Source organism: Hippichthys cyanospilos, chromosome 15 (genome assembly GCF_059441005.1).
Source record: "Hippichthys cyanospilos isolate Australia breed blue-spotted pipefish chromosome 15, RoL_Hcya_1.0, whole genome shotgun sequence".
NCBI classification, from domain to species: Eukaryota; Metazoa; Chordata; class Actinopteri; order Syngnathiformes; family Syngnathidae; genus Hippichthys; species Hippichthys cyanospilos.
Window position 1 is genome coordinate 14,949,950 of NC_142383.1, and position 22,625 is coordinate 14,972,574.

General features: G+C 40.7%; 2 protein-coding genes across 9 annotated transcripts in view; one reads left to right on the forward strand and one right to left on the reverse strand.

Annotated features, from left to right (window-relative positions):
* The window catches only part of LOC148411848 (uncharacterized), a 233,151-nt gene extending 231,183 nt beyond the window's left edge, over nt 1-1,968 (reverse strand). For all 7 annotated transcript variants that reach the window (XM_088434194.1, XM_088434192.1, XM_088434196.1 and 4 more), the window contains exon 1: nt 1,660-1,968. The gene's annotated coding sequence lies outside the window, so the exon portion shown is untranslated. The remainder of the gene's footprint in view (nt 1-1,659) is intronic.
* On the forward strand, nt 1,591-16,830 carry tbx3a (T-box transcription factor 3a). 2 transcript variants are annotated; one of them, XM_088434187.1, is made up of 7 exons: nt 1,591-2,662; nt 4,003-4,285; nt 4,881-5,027; nt 5,927-6,003; nt 6,258-6,415; nt 7,525-8,243; nt 14,995-16,830. In XM_088434187.1, exons 1-7 carry the CDS (start codon nt 2,244-2,246, stop codon nt 15,463-15,465), a joined length of 2,274 nt encoding a protein of 757 aa, XP_088290313.1. In that variant the 5' UTR covers nt 1,591-2,243; the 3' UTR covers nt 15,466-16,830. The 2 variants fall into 2 exon arrangements, with proteins under 2 accessions (XP_088290313.1, XP_088290314.1); XM_088434188.1 differs by having other exon boundaries at nt 4,003-4,270.
* The last annotated feature ends 5,795 nt before the right edge of the window (nt 16,831-22,625 follow it).

Below are 22,625 nucleotides of genomic sequence, written 5' to 3' on the forward strand. Positions count from 1 at the left end.
TTATCAACAGCTTTTGTTTTCTGCGGGAAATCAATAACAGGCAACACATATAAGGCCAATATCATTGTGTGTAACCCCCAGGGGGACACACTGTATGCATGAACACACACACACACACACACAATGTACTATACACTCACACACGCACGCAGGTGATTGCACGTCTGCTTTGCTTTAAATTTTCAGGCAGCCAACGTGTCTTTTTTTGCAATTTTGCGCCTTCCGTTAACATCAACGTGAAATTCCAAATGCATTTTCACGGCCTCACACGAGAAAGTCTCTAAATTTACCGTAATGCGAACGCTAAACCTTTTTTTTTAACCTGCACCAAAAGAAATATTTCGTCATCGATTGCAATTAAGGGAAAGCCAGTGGAGCGCGACAAATAATTGACCATTCCCAGCGTTGGTCCGAGGTGAGCGAGTGGTCACAGCTCTTCGAGTTTACTTGCGAATTTGGGCTTCAAATGGCATTTCAAGTGCGCGCCGTCTGCACATGCGGGCTTCCCATATAATCACTCCAGCATACACAAATCTATAAGCTCTATTCATATCCTCGCTGCATGGCTTAAACCTTTCAAAGTATTAAATCTGCAGAACATTGTCGATGTAAGAGAAAGGATGACGACAGAGGCGCTTAATAACACCACATAAGCGGAACATTTGCATGCGGATAACACGCAACGACAATAAAAAAAAAAAAAGAAAAGGATTAATATAATACTCGCGCGCGTCTGTGGCGGATGCGTTTAACTATGCCACACTGGATGCGCGCGGCTTGAAATTGAATTGTTGCCTGCATGGTGCGCTCGTGCCGGGAAGTGTTCTATATTTGCCTGCACAATTGATTGGTTATGATTTGCAAGATCTGTTGTGATGCCAGAGATGATAAGACACGCGCTGCTGAGCACGAGCTGTCACGTATTAGGGATTGACTCGATTTTTAGAGTTCAACGCAAAAAAAAGAAAAAAAAAGTGTTAGATTCCAAGTATTTGGGGACGGCGTGCAAAGAAATAAAAACTATGCTTGTCGTTTAGCGCCTCTTCTCGCCTGCAACTCGCATCGGTTCGGCTTCTATCAGTCAACAGGAAATAGCTGGACATGCATGAAGACAGTCGCGAAATTGCTGATAAATTATGCAGGAATACAACGATGACGTCGGAAAGGATCCGCGGTGTTTAGCTGTAGGAAAAAAAATTGAAAGGAGCTCCGGGGGTCCGAGCGGTTATGAGCGAACAGGCACGCCGAGCAAGAGCGTCGCTGCCCCGGCTTGGCTCGCCGCGCTCGTCCGGCTACGCCTCGCGGAGCTCCGTGTTGACATTTTCACACCACACGGAGCGACTGATTGACTGAGTGTGACTCATGCGTTGCACGTCGGTTCACATGCAAAACTTTTTTTTTTTTTTACTCTTTCGCTTTTCCCCCCTCTCTCTTTTTTTTCTTACGTTTCCCAAACACCTTTTTATAAGTCCCGAGCACGATCTCGCCCCCCACCTCCCTCCACCCGGACCTGTCAAAACCCCGCCCCCTCGGTGCCTCACAATTGGTCCGAAAGCGTCAAAGAGCCAATCAAAGGGAGTCGCTGCAACACATCCATCCTGCGTGGAGCCCCGTGGGCCACAGAAGGCGCTAGCAAAATCACGGAGCTAGGACCCTTACCACACTCTCTTCCTTTCTCTCTCTCTCCCTTCTCCTCCTCCTCCTCTTCTTTTTTTTTTTCTTCTTCTTCTTCTCCCTCCTGTATCTCGGTGGCGGACGACTTGTTTCCCCGCACGCGTCCTTCCCAGAAATGAAGGCGAGGGGACGCCGGGCGTGTGTGTGCGTGCGTGCGTAAAGAAGCGCGAGGGAGTGCGGAGCAAGTCGAGGGAGAAGCTGCGAGGAAGGGGACGATTCCAGAAAAAAGAAAAAGAAAGAAAACACACAATCGGCCAGGAGGGCTTTTTTTTTTCTTGTTGTTTCTTTCCGCGTGTCTTCACGGGGAATGGCGAAGCGGTGACGAGGAAGAATGCACCGCGGTGGACTCGAGTGACGCACCCGAGTTGGTTCGTGTGTCTCTTTTCTTCATGGGGAACATCTTCGCCTTTTGATATTTTCCCTCCCCCCCGAAAAAAAAAAAAACAGTGGACACTCGGCGGATGCTTCAAGTTTGAAGGAGGACTTTTTCTTCTACTTGAGCTTTTTTTTTTTTTTTGGCTGGTGATTTCGCGTCCGAACCACTCCAAGCTAGCAAAGCCCGCACTTGGATGAACTTCCTGATGAGAGATCCAGTCGTCCAGGGCTCGAGTATGGCATATCATCCGTTTATACCTCACCGGGGTCCGGAATTTGCCATGAGCGCCATGCTGGGCCACCAGCCGCCCTTCTTCCCGGCTCTGGCGCTGCCCCCCAGCGGCTCGCTGTCGCTGCCGGGCGCCCTGGGCAAGCCCATCATGGATCAGCTGATGGGGGGAGCGGCCGAGTCCGGGCTCCACTTCTCGTCTCTGGGCCACCAGGCGGCCGCGGCGGCGGCGGCGGCGGCTGCGGCCGCGCACCTCCGGCCGCTTAAAAGCCTCGAACCCGAAGAGGAGGTGGAGGACGACCCCAAAGTGCACCTGGAAGCCAAGGAGCTGTGGGAGCTCTTCCACAAAAGGGGCACCGAGATGGTCATCACCAAATCCGGAAGGTGAAGCTCGCTTTGAAAATCCAAACGCTAGATTCGGGTTTTGGGAAAACCGCATAGAGTCTGCTTCCCTCGCCTTCGACTCGCTCGAGCTGGGATTGACTGAAAGATGGGTCAAAAATGACGCGATTGTGGGTCAAAAATTAACTTGGGTCCGCTTGACAACTATAACAACTTGAACAAAACGACAACAGCAAAATTGAATGTTAAAAATAACCCAAATATGAGTACACGCGTTGGAACAATTTATAACGAAACCCCCAAAATTTGCGCCAAAAAGTGCTTGAATGTAAAAAAAAAAAAAAACAAACAAAAAAAAACAATATGGGTCAAAAAGTACCCGATCAATTTGACTCCAATTTTTCCCAACTCAAGAAACAATATGTGCAAAATTACATTCCAAAATGCTGACTATAAAACAACGACAAAAAATTACAGTTATGGGTCAAAATATGAATCCTTTGTTTTTCGTGCAAAACGTCAAATTAATTGTTTTGTGCAGGACAACCATAACATGTGCATGACAAAAATAAGTTATTGGTCGGTGAAAAGGGACTTATTAACCACGTTTTGAGTCACTTTGATTCAAAATTTCAGTCACTGATTTTACGAGAATGCCCTTTCGCCAAAAACACATTAAAATATGTGACGTTAAAAGAACTTTTATGGGTCAAAACGGTCCAAATTTCAGCCATCATGACCCATGTTTGTATAACTTACAATCATTTTGCATGTGAGGTTATTTTGATTTTTTTTTAGACTGTTTTATGCATACACAAAAATCAAGTAATCACCAAAGTAGCAGCCCAAAACATTTTTTTCTTTAATCCACAATTGGGTTAATTTCAACCCAACACATTGTCGAATTTAAAAAATATATTTCCTGTCAACGACTGTAAATATAAAATATAAACATTAAGATCACGTTTCTGCTCGAGTACGGCTCATTAAATGAACACAAATAAGTGAGCTTTGACTCGTTCAATCATTAATAAGAAAAAAAACGAGGGAGGGGGGATTTTCCCTGCAGTAATTAAGCCCCCAGTAAAGCTTTGTGTACACACACTTACACACACCGCTTTTCTCTTTGTAATCCCATCATTCATTTCGCTAAAACTTTAACAGATCGCACTTTCGATTGCGTGTGTGTGTGTGTGTGTGTGTGTGTGTGTGTGTGTAAAAAAAAGAAAAGAAAAAAAAGAGCTGTTGCGTTTGTTGCATGCGTGCATTCACACTGTAAATTCAGCCACATTTTTTAGCATGCAGTTGAACGTATTTAATATTGACTCCCCCTCCTCCCCCCTCCCCCCCCAAAAAAAAACTGTGCTTCTTGGCGCTCCCAGGCGGATGTTCCCCCCCTTCAAAGTGCGCTGCACGGGCCTGGACAAGAAGGCCAAGTACATCCTGCTAATGGACATCGTGGCGGCCGACGACTGCAGGTACAAGTTCCACAACTCGCGCTGGATGGTGGCGGGCAAAGCCGACCCGGAGATGCCCAAGCGGATGTACATCCACCCGGACAGCCCCGCCACCGGCGAGCAATGGATGTCCAAGGTGGTCAACTTCCACAAGCTCAAGCTCACCAACAACATCTCCGACAAGCATGGATTTGTAAGTTCTACTAATGTATGTCCATTTTACTATTTTCCTACCTTTATTTTTTTTTCTAATTCATTTCGAATATTCGCTTTTTTGCATGAACGCGTGTGATGTAGCTATTCTGGGCCACAATATTGAGCAGAGCGGCGAACAAAATCAGTTCACGTGCTTGTTGCTTATAATTCAATTATCACGTTTATCACGTACACTAGCACGATCATTAGAATGGCTTCACGTATGTAATTATTGAATTTGGAAAATGACTTGTTGCAGTTGTCAATATTGTGGTTATAACACGATTTTGGGGGGTTATTTGATTTATTTTACTTGGGCAATTGCAGCTAAATATGTCACCCTTTGATCGTGTTGAAAATTGGCCTGCTCGAGTGTATAAATAAAATCCCAAGCAAACAACTTGCCTATTCTGTTGCAATAAATGTCAATAATTCCAACTGTCGTTATATAGTGTATTTTTTAGAAGCCTTTTATGTGATTATACATTTTTACTGCCATCTAAATCAACCTTCTTCTTCACACAGGATTACGGAATCATAACGAGAACAGAATGTTGACATTTTTCGGGCCTGTCCGTTGTGTGTGTGGCTTTTTTTTTTCCTGACAGACCATTCTGAACTCCATGCATAAATATCAACCTCGCTTTCACATCGTGAGGGCCAACGACATCCTCAAGTTGCCCTACAGCACCTTTAGGACCTACGTGTTCCCTGAGACCGATTTCATCGCGGTGACTGCTTATCAGAACGACAAGGTAAAAAAAAATACGGAAACTATATATATATATATATATATATATATATATATATATATATATATATATATAGTCCTGTCTGCTTTCTGCATGTCCCATTCATTCGAGTGCACTCGTTTTGTCGTCATAAAAAATGAACGACCTGCTGTGGGAAGGAATGTTGCACATGCAGGTTAGCATGCTTTTTTTTTTGGAAATTTAAATCACGTGGAAGAGATTTGGTTGTGGTGCGCACATACACACTCATTCGCGCGCACATACATGCTCTCACTCGGCCAAAAAAATAAAGGTTGGGGGAGGTTGAGAAATGGGTGGAAAAAAAAGAAGAAGGGCAACGCTCTGCGCATGAATGGAGAAAGAGAAAAGGCCTTTCGTGTCACACTATACGCTGTGTGCTTGTATTTCGGTGTGTGTTGTGTGCATGTGTGCGTGCGTGTGTGTGTGTGTGTGTGTGTGTGTGTGTGTACGAACGTATCCATGTGAACTGAACATATAGACAGTGTGTGTATATATATATATATATATATGTGGTAGTGTATACATATTTATATGTGTACAGTATCAAATACTATATACACTGTATATACATTTTAAATATACACTTTCTACGCCTACACACACAACATACACACACACACATATATACATATATATAAATATATATATATACACATTATATATATATATATATATATATATATATATATATATATATATATATATATATATACACACACACACACACAGACACACAATACGACGTGCATACATACATGTATACACACAATTCAGATAGATAGATAGATAGATAGATAGATAGACAGATAGATAGATAGATAGCATTTTAGCTGTCCACAATAAAAAGCATTGCCTTACGCCTATTTACGATGTATTTTCAGATAACTCAGCTTAAAATCGACCATAACCCTTTCGCCAAAGGCTTCCGCGACACTGGCAACGGCCGACGGGAAAAGAGGTAAGTCAGACAGCAGCAACAACAACAATAATCGCGTTAGCTGGATTAAAACGCGTCAAAGCGTCAAAAATGAGCCTTGGGGGGATGGGGGGTGGGTAGCAAGGCACTATCTGCTCGCTGTAAAAAGTTGCCGCTATACGCAACACGTTTCATTCACGACCTCGCTGGGATTTGTCGAGCAAACTTGTTGGTTGCCATGGTAACGCGGCTCTCGCCATGTTTTGCTCTGCTTTGGCGGAAATGTGACGGCGCAGGAAACAATTGGCTCTGCAGTCCATCCGCTCGTACGAGGAGCAGCAGAAAAAGGAGAACGGGGCTTCGGACGACTCCTCCGGGGAGCAGCCCCCCTTCAAGTGCTTTGGGCAGGCTTCCTCCCCAGCGGTGTCCACCGTGGGACCCCCGCACCTCAAAGGTAATCTTTCCACTTAAGAAATTGGGTCACCAGAGGTTACCAATGCGTTCAAAAGTCTACAATAATACGGCGGGAATTTTCTGGCCCGTCTACATATTTATTTACTTATTTACTTTACTATATATATATATATATATATATATATATATATATATATATATATATATATATATATATATATATATATATATGAATTGCGACGTTTTAAGGCTTACGCGTGCCATGAGTTTTGATTATGATCACATTACAGCAAGGGCAAAATATACACCTGTGGATTCTGTTCAGGGCGCAATCAGATTCTGCATGCAAGCTGCGTCAAGCATGTCATAAATATGTAAACGCGCAAGAATGACACGAGGCTACAACATAGGTACACGGTTACCTCCCATTCGAACGTGCTTTGTCATTTTTCTGTTTTTTTTTATGGACAAACTTTTTTTAAAAGCGAACCCCAATATTAGCTAAACCTCTACCACGAAATGTATTAAAACGATTGTTTATATTAGTTTGTTATTCGTATTTGTTTTACTCCAAAAAATGAGGAAAGCATTATCAAACGTTTGTTTTGCTTTCAACTGCGCCGTCATATTGAGCGGCTTTTCTAATATTTTGAACTTGAAATAAAACAAGCGAACGTGCATAGACAAAAATGTTTGGGGTGCAATTATTGCACTCAAGAAGATTATTTCTGATGAGTGTTCTCACAAAAGTAATTATTCGCATATGTATCCAGCAGTGGGTTTTTTAGCTCATAAAATTGATTGATCATTCAGGGATGAAATCTGACATTGCTGGTTAGATTCTTTTTTTTAATAAAAACAATTGCACAAGAGCTGAGCTGCATTTGTTCAGGAACAATATCTACAAATCTTAAAAGTATAATGTCATCTGTAATAATTTTTTTGTTCGTAAAAAAAAACTAAACTGTGCATAACTTGTGTGGTGCGGTAACAAGCAAGTTTAAAGTGAGAATGACAAGAAATAAACACGTTTAGACGTTTAAAATTGATCATAAAGTGTGAGATTACACAAGGAGTCGCTTAATTTGTTCGCTCGCAAGTTTTGGGCCACGCCATTTAATTCGATGTCATTTTTTGGGGGGGTTGCAGACTTTTGCGACAGCGAGGAGGACAGCGACGACGAGAGCAAAGACGGCCAGGTCAAAGACGGCCCGGATTCCAGCAAGATCTCCACCACGACGGAGGACGGCAAAGAGCACGAAGCCAGCCCGCCCAAGGGCCACCTGTTCGGGGGAGGCGGCGTCCTCGGCCTGGGGCTCGGCCTGGGCCTAGGCGGCGACCCCCCCGGCCGAACCCGCGACGGCAGCGGCGCCAGCCCGAGGACCGAGCGTGGCCGGGCGGACTCTCGCCAGAGCCCCATCACGGTTATCTCCAGCACCACTCGCTCCGCGGAGGACGCCAAGAGCCCCGGCCTGCAGGAGCCGACCAAGGAGGACGATTGCCGGGGGCCCCAGCTGCAGCCTCCGGGCCCCGGCAAGGACGCCTTCGCGCCGTTGACGGTGCAGACGGACGGCGCGCACATGGGCCACCACGGCCACATGGCCAACTTCGGATTTGCCGGCGGCCTGACGGGACAGCAGTTTTTCAACCACTTGGGGGGCGCGCACCCGTTCCTCCTGCACCCGGGTCAGTTCAACATGGGCGGCGCCTTCTCAAACATGGCCGCGGGCATGGGCCCCCTGCTGGCCGCCGTCTCCACGGGAGGGGTGAGCACCATGGACACCAGCAGCATGGCGTCCTCCCCTCAGAGCCTGGCGGGGGCTCCCGGCCTGCCCTTCCATCTGCAGCAACACGTCTTGGCCTCGCAGGTAACGCGCCACGCAAAAATTAAAAAAAAAAAAAAAATTGCTCCTGCTTCTAACCCAAACAGTTCTTCGTGCAGCTGACGGCATGCTTCTATTTATGTTTTTGTGGAAAGAGAAATGCTCCGAGTAGAGAGAGCAACAAGTGCACTCACTCACTGGCCACATTAACGGGCACACCTGCACTCTTGAGCTAACGACTGTACAACAACATGTATCACAAGTTCAACACACACGCACACACACACACACACACACACACACACACACACACACACACACGCAAAATATATATATATATATATATATATATATATATATATATATATATATATATATATACAATTAAAATCCACACCTAATTGTATAAATTAAACATACATACATATCCGGTAGGTGCAAGCAATACTGCATTGTGAAAAATTACTATTTTTGTTCCAGAATGCAATGTAATGCATCATATTAGAGGTATATAGATATATAATCTGTAAATGACAACCAGATACAACAATATAGAGGCCCACTGACAAATTGTGTGAGTTAATAGAGATGGCTGTCCATAGAAATATATATATGAATATATGTTCCTTAAAAAGGTCCTAATAATATCAGGAACTATTAACAATAATGCACCTGCAAGTTAGTCATAAAGATAAACTGATTCTGTTCGTAAAATGCCGTGTTTGTTCAGTCATTAACATTGCATTGTAAAACAAAGTAAGCTATTTTTAACACCTACAACTGTCAATAATTTGTGAATGTATGAATAAAAAAACTCCACATGGGTGGACTAAAGCATTATTAAGATTTGTGGAAAAATAAATACATGAAATTGACCAAATTGTGACATGGACGGTGCCAGCCGGACACTGGCGTTATTGCAAACATATAAAACAAACACACCTCCAAAAATATGGAGTACTCCAACATGAAAAATGACTGACGTGCCCATAAAAGCTAACGTAGTATCACATTCATGTACAGTATAGCCAAGTGACACACAGGAAACAATAATGCAAATACAGTAACATAATGTATTTCGATCTAGTAAAATAGGAAAATGCAACTAGTGTATACTAATATATATATATATATATATATATATATATATATATATATATATAGTGTGTGTGTGTGTGTGTGTATTAATGTGTCTTCATGCACATTTATACACACATACATACAATAAGAGCTGTTAGAAAAATGTCAGTACAGTAAGTATATTGGCATAATGTATTGCAATCTAGTAAAACAGGAAAATTCAAGCTTCACGACTGTATACTAATATATATCTATGTGTGTGTGTGTATATACATGCATATTTATACATACTCACACACACACACACACACACACACACACATAATAAAAGGGTTAAAAAAATGTCCACAGAAGCTAATTCCTGCATAGCTAATTGCTAATACAGACGATAAAATCTGAACACGCTCAGGTGCGCGTTAGCCCGAACACGAGCTTTATGACGTCGCTTGCGTAGAACAGCCTCAAACGTTGCCCCCTGTGGCTAAACAAGGTGAGCAAAATATCAAACGGCTAAGGCGTCGGTTTATCGTCCGACACGTCGTCAAGGCGTCTCGCTCGAGTGCAGACGTGAGGAATTTTAATACGCATTAGAAATTCTTCAACTTGGGCAAAGCTGTTTACACGCCGGCTTACGGGACGCCGTTTTGCAATTGCCGTTCACCTCTGGGTGTGTTAACACGCGCAGATAAAAATGTGTGACTCCCCCCTTGCGGCACACGCGCTTGTTTTGATCCACATGCCGGGGCCCCCCGGGGGCAAAACTGTTACTGCGCCCCTGATAACCCACAGACGCTTGGCGCTCCCACAGTCGATTCCGCCCGTCAGATTTCGACCCCGAGAAAGACTGGCGCAATCGAAGCAGAGTGTTTTTAATCCCCCCGCCTTGGATGAAAACGCGGCGAATTGGCCGTATTGACAGTTTTGCTCGCTCACGGCTGGCGGACAGGTTCTTGATGCTGACGAAGAAACTTGGCAACTCGTAGAAGCGGTGTACAATTTAAGGATTATGTCAGAAGGAAACAATAAAATAAGGAATACGCATCTGCAATTTACGGATTACCAGAGTGGGATTATACGTTTGCAGTCGGTTTTCCACGAATCGGGCGGCGGAGTACGGAAAGCCGCTCGAGAGCGGCTAGAGATGTGAAAAATGTGGCACGGATTGGATTTTATCCAGTGCAACGCTCCGTGGTTGGTTATTATTTCCTCCTTTTGAAATACTCGCTGATTAATTATTGGAAAGAAAAAGCGTGGCGTTTTTGGTTCGAAAAGTCACCAACCAATCAGAGAAAGGGGGCGTGGCTTGTAAGGCGTCAGACTTTTGTCTCAAGCAAATTAAATCAAACTTAAAACCTATTCGATGTGGCAGTACAAACGGTATAAAAGTAGATGTTTTTCAGCTTCAAATGAGTTTTTCTTGCCAAAATTGAAAAGAAATTCACAAAGATGCATAGAAACGGCAATTTTTAACCCCTGAGCAAAATGATGACCATTTTTGAGTCGTTATCTTCCACATCATCCTCACAGTATTGTGACATGTTGAGCTTTGATATGTTTTCACCATCTGGGTGAAATTTCAGCTCCCCAGTCTTTTTTCAGTGCTTTCCTTTTGATGTGAAAAGGCTTTGATGTATAGATCAACGGATGGTGCGGATGATGCAGTGTGTTTATTTTATTTGACCTTTAAATCTTGCTAGACTTCTGTTTTAAAAGTTCGTAGAAATTAAATGCTTTGATATACTCATTTTTTTTCAATATTTTTAAACATGTTTTTGTCGGCTGATCTATAACATTACAACGATACTGTGTGATATTTTTTTCCCCGATTTTGTGGTGCCCCCTAGAGGTCACAGCTCTCTTAGCATTTGCCTATTCGGTGGACTCCTGCCATACGAAATGAATCTGTTCCGGATTTGGGATCGTAAAGTGAAATTGTCACATTGCGGGCATTAGGAAAAACTATGCTAATTAGCTAACGCATGTAAAACCTCAGGTAAAAACATCAAAATTAATATTAAAAATTGGTCATAAAATATTATAGTAAGAGCCACTTATATATAATATGCATGTATACAATTAACATCATAAATAAAAAAATATATAAAGGATTTATTTACCTTTGAGCAACTTACAGCCATAATCGAAGGTAGCCTAGCCGAGCCTTCTTCGTATTCCTTGATTATCTCCAGCTTGCCGTGGTTAACCAATTCAAGTTGGAATGAAGCACTAAAATGCACAATGAATACGATATTGTTAGCACTCGCACGAGATCAAGTCTTTAGCGTGTCGGCATCTTAGTGACACGTTGCATCGCGGGCAGTTTGACGCGAACAGAAAGTAAGAGCAATGACCTAAAATACGCCTGAAGAGGGAGGCAAAACAACATAAACACAGCCAACGCCACAGGTCGTGACAGTTGATGCCGTAAAGCGGGAAAAATGCCGTTAAGAGGGGACGAAAAAAATTTGTAATCCACTTTGTAACGTAAAAAAAAAAACGAAGGCAGGTACGCCATAACCTGAAGGTCCACTGTATCAGTGGTTCTCAAATGAGGTGGGGGCACATGAACGCATTTCAGGGGGTACGTAAAACTTTAAAAGGCTTTCTGCGGGTACTAGCAAATATAATTGTTGGCTTTTCAATATTGTGACAGGTAGAGTTTGTGCTTTTTTTCAAATCAAAAGCAAATTAATTGAAACATGACGCAACTTCTTGATAAATTGAATTCTCTAAAGCATTGTATGCCTTTATTTTGGAGGCAGGATTTTTTTGGAGCTCTTGAATGAAACATGGCTAGAAATAGCACTACAACGGTCGTTACAAAATATATATATATATTAGGAATCAATTTAAAGTTGTTTTTTTTTTTTAACTCCGCATCCAAAAATGCTGGGTTAGAAATACTTGGCTGAAAATATTTCACAAAGTGTAGGATGCCTCCAAAAAGCCTTGATAAATTTTGTCCCAAACAGACCAACAAAAAACGCAATCCGACATCGAAACTTGTCAACGAGCGCTTGCTCAAGTAGGACACGTCTGGCACGGACGTCACAAAGATGCGGTGGAGCAGGGACGGAATGCGCTTTGGCTGACTGAGAAATGATATTGACATGTTGCCAAAGAGGGCATAATGGTTTCTTTTATGTGTTAACTGAAACTACCTACTAGATTTCCAGCACACATGGCGGAGGGCGGGGCTTGCCGTGTCACAGGCCAAGAAAATCTTAGACACAAAAGGTGTGAGGTACAGGATTTGTGTTGTCGACTTTTGTCAACACAGCCAGACGAGATGGTTTTTGTTTGACATTAATGACAAAATTGGATCAAGGGTGGTTCCGATTTTACAGGAGGCGGAGGTTTTTAATTAATGTGAAGGATTTTTCAGTAATCGACGTCATTTTCGAGGAATTTTTTTCCCCTCGCTCGTCTGGGATTTTTGTTGGATTTTTTTATAGTTTTCTAGAAAACGATTGACCTAGGATTGGTTTCTAATCCATCTTGGACCCGTCATTTGGTTGGTTTTGATCCCAAATTTTAAATCATGCACCCCTTAAAACTGCTAAATAAGAACTTTCATCAAAAATTGGATTGACCCTCTACTTGGGTCTATTTGACCCAATTTGGTCTTGTTTTGTGACAACAAAAAATCATTTTTTCATTTTTTGGGGGGAAAAAATATATAATTTGTTTTTTGAACAAAACAACCCAAAATTGGGTCAAACCAACTCAAGTAGTGGGTCAATAGAATCATGAACGAACATTTTTAATATAGCTGCTTCGAAGGGTGCATGATTAAAATAGTCACTTAAAAGAATGGGTTAATAACAATCCAATTTTTTGATCAAAAATTACTGACCCAACATTTGGGTCAATATGACCCAACTTTCCATAAAAAGAATTTTGTACAAAAACACCCCAGAAAATTTTTCACCAACATACGGCATATTTAGCAATATTAGTCCGCATCTTTCCATATTATTCAGAAGCACTCCATATCATTCAAAACGAATCCACACCATTCCTTATCTTCCAAAATCAAAAACATATTTCACCCACCTAACAGGTTTTAATTGTCATTCCACATCATTCAATATCTACTAACATACCGAACATTTTCCAACAATTAGTTTACATTTTCCATATCATTCAGTATCACTCCACATCATTCCAAATCATTCCACATTCGTCACCCACTTATTACACATTTTACATATTTTTTGTTATTCCATATCATTTATACTAACATGACACATTTTCCACCTAAATCAGTCAAATCTTTCCACATCATTCAAGATCAGTCTATAACAGTCAAAACGGATCCATATTTTTCATCCACTTTTTACACATTCGCAATGTCTTTCCACATCATTCGATACCTAATATTTGATTTTGATGCGATCTATAGTGAACATTCTGCTTCCACGAGAGCCAAAAAGGGATATTTATGAAATGAAAACAATACTTTTTGATAAACAACAATGCTAATTTTCCTTGCCGGAGGTATTCAAGTATCCCTACACACAGAGTAAAAGACATGATGTGTTGCGTATTTAATTGTGGCAACAATATACGAATTAGTGTCCACGAAATGCTCATTCGTGGCCCTGAATTCGACATAGCGTGCACATAAAACATTAAGTCGAGGATTTAATGTCATTCCCGTGAACAGCTTGGACATATGCGTAAGCAATTGTTGCTAGAGATTGCAATATGATATGTCCTCTCTGCTGAAGCAACTGTCCATAAATGAAAGTGATATTCATTTGAAAGTCAGCATGCCCACAAGGCCTAACTTATGAACACAATACACACACATACGCGCTAGCTATATATATATATATATATATATATATATATATATATATATATATATATATATATATATATATATATATATATATATATATATATATATATATGTATGTACACGCAAACACACTAACAAACTGAGTTGAGTGAACTATATTGTGCAGTGTGTGGGCTCCCTCTAGCGGTAAACAAAATAATTCAATTAAACGTTCAAACAGGCATTTTAGCAGTTTCTTATAACAAAACGATTTAATAAACGTAGATGGAAAGTACACTGTAAGAAAAAGGAAAAAAAATATGCATTCAGTTGAAAAAATGTCTAACTTATTTTTCCCCCAGAGCTATAAGATTCATTCCAATATGTATATAAACGTTAAATATGACTGGGAGAAAATATTTTTAAACAAAGTGTATTTTTTTTCGGAACTCCGTGAATCATTGAATAAAACCCAATTGCGGTGAGAATATTTCACATATTTCACGAAAAAAAAATGTTCAGCCTTCGAACGGAATGTGAATTTACTCAATTTTATTTCATCAGGTGGTTAGAACAAAACAATTTCGGTCTCATTTTGTAAAGAGATGTGATTGAGTGCAACCAACTTGGTGAAATAAAATCAGGCAAATTCAAAGCACGTCATTTATTCCGTGTTATTGAAAGTTAAAGCTGAACCGTACTCGTAATTTAGCGTGTGAAAAGTGTGCGCGTGGGGGTACACTTAATTCCTTAAAGCGGAATACAACTGAAATGTAAGAGTATTGAGCAAGTCTTCACAGGCAAACCTTTTGATTGCGTTGCTTTATGAAACATTTTCATTTGATGGTTATGTCTGTCAAGCTAAAAAGAAATAAAAATCCGAAGGGTAATGGATTTTTTTTTTGTTTTTTTTTTCAATTCTGTTTTCAGGGTTTGGCCATGTCCCCCTTCGGAGGCCTGTTCCCCTACCCGTACACGTACATGGCCGCGGCGGCGGCCGCCTCGTCCGCCGCCGCCGCCGCTTCGTCGTCGTCGTCGCCCTCGCCGTCGGTGCACCGGCACCCGTTCCTGAACGCGGTGCGGCCCCGACTCCGGTACAACCCGTACTCGCTGCAGCCCATGACGCTGCCGGACAGCACGTTGCTGAGCGCGGCCGCCGCCTCCGCGGCCGGCGCCGCCCTGGAGCTCAAGGGGGACGCCGCCGGGCTGGTCCCGGCGTGCAGCCCGGCGACGGCGACGGCGTCGGCGCAGCTCGACTCGTCCACGTCGGAGGTGACGAGCCGCTCGGTCACGCCCAAATTGGGCCCAGAGAAGGAGGCCGCCAACGAGCTGCAGAGCATCCAGCGTCTCGTCAGCGGCCTGGACTCCAACCAGGACAGGTCCAGGAGCGCGTCGCCCTGAGGAGGGGGGGCAGGGAGGGATCCTCGCCCCCCCCCAAGCCTCCCTTTCCTCTCTCCACACTCTTTCGATTTCATTTTCAAAGCGTCCAAAATATCTCGAGGACTTTGTCCATAGCAGGTCTTTTGTTTTTTTGTTTTTTCAGAGAAACATATTTTAGTTTCTGAAATGCACTTTGGTTGAATACACTTTTCTTTTTAAATTAAAATAAACAACACTTAACCTGTCTTTTTTTTTTGTTTGTTTCGTTTGGGAATACCGTACAAGTATTGAAACTGAAAAGTGGTCATATGGGTGAGACTTAACGAATTTAAGTTGCTGCTGTCTCCTAACTACGAAATGTTATCTTTTGATTGTTATTTCATATTACTTCATCCCAATATGCACTCTGGATTTACACTTTTTTTTTAAAATTTCCACTACCGGTGAACATAACCTACCTTTAATAAGAGACTGCTGTATTTTCTTGTACGATTTCAATTTGAACCAATTGGCTCAAAAAAAAAGAACGAAAAGAAAAAAAAAAGAAAAGAAAAATAACCTTGCATGCCCTTTCACTTCCTCCTCGTGAATGTTCTTTAAAAACCAACGGAGGAAAATTGTTCAAAAAAATATATATCTCTAAATTGGGTATTTTCCCCCAAGTAGTTTCTTTTTCATCCAAAAACGGCTGTGTCTAAAAAAGGCCCAATAATGTTGAACAGGCAAAGGGAAACAGAAAAAAAAACATGAAAGGTAGTATTGAGTCTACATGTACATATGAGTATATAAAATATTTATGTATAATTATTTCATATTGTTGCGTGTAAATAAAAAGTAGTTTGTCCTAGGGATCTGTTTGTTAATTTATTGTGGATATATCTGTGTAATGATAGTTTGTGACTATTATCTTCTTTTCGTTGCCATTCATTTATTACCCCCCCCCCCTTGTCAAAAATCTCCAAATATGGATTTTTACTCCCTTAATATCAGATATACTCACACTCATGTGCCATTGTATTTTTCACTTGTTGTCCGCGCGTGTGCGTTATTTTTTTTTTTCACGAATGAAAAAGGCGACAACGAACGCACCAATGGCTTGAAACACATCCTTTAAAATATTAAGAAAACTTTTGTTATGAAAAGCAAGTGTGCAAGTTTGGGGGGGAAAAAAACGGATTTATTCTGTTATGGAAATTTGTAAACCTGGTCATTAAAAGTGCCGTATAATCAAAAGAAAAAAAATATATGAAGGTTTCGTTCTCTTTTATTTTTGTTTGTGTTTCTTAAGTTGGGTTATGTTGTAGCCTTTCGGATTTTTGTCTAGTTTACAACATCGACATCGTGTTCTTGAAAGTTTCAATAAAACATTGAAATGTTAAAAAAATATTCATTTATCCCTGTCATTTTACACCACGCACGCATGCGGGCTGATATAAATGATTATTTGTATAAACTGACTGATTAACACGAAGTAAAATGACATTTAAATTTTAGCAGGCCAGCTCCTGAGTTGTTTTTTTTTTTTCTAACGAAAGGTTCTGGGTTAAGCTAACAACCCTAAAAAAAATCAAGGCTGTAATTGGACTTTTGAGTATGACTTTGAAAAGGAAAAAAAAAAATGTCCTCTGGTCTCCTTTGAGCGGAGTCAAGAGTTTATCAGGTGTCTATCTTTATTTGCATGCGGTCTGGTTAATGTGCAGCGAGGCTGGCGCTAGGCGAGGGCGGCAAACTCGTCGCGCTCCGTCTGAAGTCGGGAGCGAGGCCGGACTTTAAGGTCGGCCTTATTGCTCACCTGGCGCCCCTCTTGCGCGCCTATCTGCACTTTATTGCGCGACAGGCGGCCGGGCGTCTACCGGCTAAGCGGCGCCCCCTAGCGGAGCTTGCCTTCAACTCGCCTTCCGCATAAACTTCAAGTGCATAGTCGAAATGTGCATGTACACCTCTGCGTAATACATTTTGTTATCCTAAGCTCAACGTTTCGTCGTTATATTTCAATTTTCATTAGTAGAGAAGTCAAAAAAAAGTCTTTCGAAAAATACACTGCTATTTGTATTGTTAACATTGTAACGAAAACGTCAGCCAGATCGAATAAGCAAAAGGAAAACAATAAAAATACCATTGTTTAAAAAAAGTTACATATATAGTCTACTGTTAGCTGCACTAAAATATAAGTCGAGATCTTAAAGAGGTTATTTCTCTATATTTTCAAACTTTAAAATGTCAATAAATCAAAACCAATACTCTGAACATACGCCTGGTTTTGTCAAAACATATGAATATAAACCAACAACCACTGACATATGAGTATATATTGTATATCTATGTATAGATATAGATACACAGACAAATTATGTATATATTAATTAGAGTTGTTCAAAATCACCTTGCAGACATATACTACAGTAGACATACATGCATACAAAAATACAAATATAGCAGATGCATGATCCAAAGTTTGGATAGGAAAATAATAACTGATTCATAAATATTTGATTCTTCGAATCTTTTCATTCATAATCGCAACACCAAATTAAAAAAATCATATTTTGGTGGTGTGTTTTTTTTCTGGGGCCAGTTTACTATCTTTATGTTAATTAGAACGTGAAGACAGTCTTACAAATATGAAAGTAAACAATGTATATTCAGTGAAGAATACAAAAAAAAAAAAAAAAAAATCAGAAAAATTCCAAGTGTCACAAAAGCTATTAAAAAAAACGACTGAGGAGGTATACTTCTTGAGTTTGGGGAGAAAAAAAAAAAAATCTAGTTCAAGGTGGCTCCAGGACAGTCATGTTCTTTCCTGCCAGGAACTGTCAGATGCTCCAGGCATTGTCACAACTCTTGCTTCTTCTTCGCAATGAATAAAAATAAAAAAAATAAAAAAAACCCTGCACAAGCTACTTCTGGAAATCTTAGGACACACCTCATATTGTACTCAATATTAAGTGCTTTTTGTTCGTCAAAAAAAAATTCTTTATTCTTGTGACAACACCTTTTGTTGTTAAAAAAAGTATGAAGCATGCATGACTGTCAGATTTATGTGGTACACACGTCACAATCATACCATAAATTCGCCTAGAGCTGAAGTAGAAAGGAATAATCGTCTTATCGTGCTTGATTCATTGACCGAATTGTCCTTCCATTAAGTTTGCTTTTGAAAACAACAAATTATTCAGAAATACAGTTGAAGAAAAAGACTTTTTTTTATGAAGTTACCAACATTGAATGGATGCCTTTTCCTGACTACACTCAATAAGAACAAACAAACAACGTCAGGCTTCTGGACAAAGTGTGCGTTTCCCCTGAAGAGGGCTGAACCCGACTGGGCTGGTACAACAGGTTGTGCACGCTTCGGATCGAAAAAAGTGACGGGTCAGTGGCGCCATCTAGTGGATAAAGCCTTTTTTGTTAGGACTAGAGAAAGGAATGATCCGAAACTAAAACAAAAATGAATGATTTCTAATGTCATGACAGGAACGGGTCATCTTTTCAAATTAAGAGCAAATTAATTGAAAAAAACAAGCAACCTATTGCTAAATTGTGTTACAGTGACTCTTTAAAATGTAACGTTTTATATGGATGCATGTAGTCATTAGTGGCACAATTTTCTGGCTGGTGAGGTAGAAAAAAGATGATGTTGCACCATCAATCTTCAGGAGTTGCTAAATGAAATAACTTCTAATCTTGGATTGAAAAAAAAAATAGAAGAGTGCAAACTTTTGAACTACATTTGTAGGGAATTCTAACAAACCCACTGCATTTGAGAAACACTGCACTGGCGAATACCTCGATAATTATGATGATGATGATTATTATTATTGCATTTCCATTGCATAATACAGCATACACCTATAGTCTCGTATAAGTAGTATCGTAAAACAGCTTGTACCGTAGCACTGTACAGTGTAGTTCTGAATAATAACTAGTTTCAGCTTAACAAAATATGTTCTCAGTATGCAGTACTGTGCAGTATACAATAATAGAGCATAGTATAGTATAACACATTGTACCATAACACTACAGTATATACAGTAGTTCAGCATAGTGCAGTGTTTAATAATCAGTATTGTATAGGAAAACACGTTGGACCATAACACTATACAGGACAGTATAGTTGTAGTCCTGAACACTCAGTGTAGTATTGTATGGTATAACACAGCATAGCATAGTACAGTAATAGTATAACATATTGTACTGTAGCATTATATAATACAGTATTTTTGTAGTCCCAAATAATCAGTATAGTACAGTCTGCAGTAGTGTAGCATAGCATAGTGCAGTATAGTATGTATAATATAGTACGTATAGTATTGCATAGTATAGAATAGTACAGTGTAGTATACCACAATGCACAGTGCAATATCACAACAGTATTATATAGTAGAAGATCCAAATACTCAGTATAGTATAGTATAGTATAGTATAGTATAGTATAGTATAGTATAGTATAGTATAGTATAGTATAGTATAGTATATTAAAACACATTGTGACATAGCACTATATAATACAGTAGGGCTGTAGTCCTGAATCACAGTATAGCATGGCATAGCATAGCATAGCATAGCATAGCATAGTATAGCACAGGACAAGACAAGACAGGACAGGACAGGGCAGGACAGTATAGTATAGTATAGTATAGTATAGTATAGTATAGTATAGTATAGTATAGTACAGTATAGCATAGCATAGCATAGCGTAGTGTAGTATAGTTCAGATCCCCATAGGATACTACAGTACAAGGCAGTTAAAAAAAACCTACAGTTAGCTTTCAGTATCAAGGAAGTAGCCCCGTATATGGTTATGAGGGGCGGGGTTTCATTTAGTCATTTTGCGGCACCTATCGTTCATTACAAACGTCGATCGTCGGTCGCCAATTACTTGGCGATTTTCTCGATTCACAGTATGACTGTCACTTTCCCCCACGTATAACGCAGTAGTACAATAACAGTAAATTAGCATTTGCGATTGTGATGCGCTGGTACGACTCGCGGCACATAAACCGCATAAACGGCGTCCATATCGCGAAGGCGCGCGTCCCGCGTACGCCGGCGGCTGGCGAGAAGCACTCGGCGAAAGTGTTTGAAACGTTCGTGGAGGTTTAAAGTGCACAGATGGCAAACACAAAGGCAGATGGTAAACACGGCCGACTGGAGGTGGCGAACGTAAAGTCGGTGAGCGGCGGCGCCCTTTAATCCGCGGCCAGGAGAACACACGGCTTACCGGCCCCTCAGCCTATGCATTGTTACATGACACAGATGATTATTATCTTACATGAGTGCAGTCCCGTTGCTATAATCTCACGGCCAGTCATTACCAAAAGAGTGCAAGTGATACTGATGGCAGATTTATTCGCGAAAAAAAAAAAATACATTACATTTGCATCAGTTTAGCGAGCGCCGCTTTAAATGTGCATTAAACCTCAATCTCCGGTTGTCTACAATAAACACCGGCGAGTCACACGGTTCGCTTGAGCTTAGCACGGTTGGACAGATGAAATTATCCGTGAATAAAAACACTGATCGTAATCTGCTTTGTTTTGCTTCTTGCTACGGTGGAAGCCGGCTAAAGCCATGGCGTGGTTTGGCGTGGGATTTTCATTCGCTAGGACTCAAAGAATGCATATGAAAACACAACAGAGGAAAATATAAAAAAGTGATTGCAAACGTGTAGGCTATTTCAGACATTTTGTTTTATATATAAAATTTGGACAAGGTTGTGTTATGCTAAACTCTAAAAACATAAAAGCAGAAAAATAACCCAATCATGGGCCAAAAAACAAGACAAGGACCACCCCAATATTTGGGTCAATTTGGCCCAACAGGAACACCTTAAGAAAATGGGTTGTTTTATCCAAAACTATCCAGAAAGTTAAGTTAAATTGACCCAAATAATGGGCAAGACCTTTTTTTTCCACCTATAGCCTTTTTATTTTATTTTTTTTAACCCAAGTGTCTTTAGAGCGTACGAATAGTATGTGTTTGATAAAACTATACATGACATAAACTGCATTTTGAGAGCAGAGCTTCTAAACCATGGACTGGAAATAAATAGCATATTGGCAGCAGTATTTGTATTTTTTTTTCTACTAACTCGAAAAATTTGATAGATAGATAGATAGATAGATAGATAGATAGATAGATAGATAGATAGATAGATAGATAGATAGATAGATAGATAGATAGATAGATAGATAGATAGATAGATAGATAGATAGATAGATAGATAGATAGATAGATAGATAGATAGATAGATAGAGATAAGAGCTAGCTTGATAACTAGATATCAAGCTAGTTAGCTAGCTATCAAACTAGCTATCAAGCTAGTTAGATAGCTAGCTATCAAACTAGCTAGTTAGACAGCTAGCTATCAAACTAGCTAGAGTGAGACAGACAGACAGACACAGACAGACAGACAGACAGACAGACAGACAGACAGACAGACAGACAGACAGACAGACAGATAGATAGATAGATAGATAGATAGATAGATAGATAGATAGATAGATAGATAGATAGATAGATAGATAGATAGATAGATAGATAGATAGATAGCCCTAACCCTATTTCAAAATGTGTTTTTATGGAGCAGCAGAGCCCTCTAGTGCCCATAAACTGTTCCTACAGCAAAAGACACTTATGAAGTGTGTGCTCATATACACGAAAGTTGAGGTTGAATGCAATGTTTATGTTACTTTTAGCAATTTAAGAAAAGTGCTACCCAGACGATTTTTCAATGGGATTCAAACTGCGAGTATATCAGAGACGTTTAACCCCTTCTAATGTATTAAAATGCCAGTGAACTGCCAGTTCCTAAAGAAATAAACAACCACAATTCTACAGAAAACATCACTAAGAGAAATAGAGTAAATGAAACAGTGTACTTTCTGCATGTGTGCTTTTAAAGGGGTGAGGTTATTTCTTCAGGCCCATAAGGAGGTGAAATTGATACTGGAAGGTGTCAGAGCGCAATGAAAACATCAGCTGAGCCCAAGTGACTGTTTGACGGGAACAAGCCCAGGAGGAGTCAAAGCAACTTTGCTCTCTTCAGATGTCTGAGCTGATAGATCCTCCGGCGAGGATGAGGTTACACGCTTGTTGCTGTCAAACGCCGACTCGCGAGCGACGAGACCCGGCCCCGCAGCGCCCAGCCGTGCCCCGACTCGTACGCGCCGCGTCCGCGT

Bases quoted from the DNA above. Each gene is read 5' to 3' on its own strand.
- tbx3a (XM_088434187.1), top strand. From the start codon at position 2,244: ATGAACTTCCTGATGAGAGATCCAGTCGTCCAGGGCTCGAGTATGGCA. The intron at 2,663-4,002 runs GTGAAGCTCGCT...TGGCGCTCCCAG, and splicing joins GTCATCACCAAATCCGGAAG to GCGGATGTTCCCCCCCTTCA. The intron at 4,286-4,880 runs GTATGTCCATTT...TTTTCCTGACAG, and splicing joins GATTTGTAAGTTCTACTAAT to ACCATTCTGAACTCCATGCA.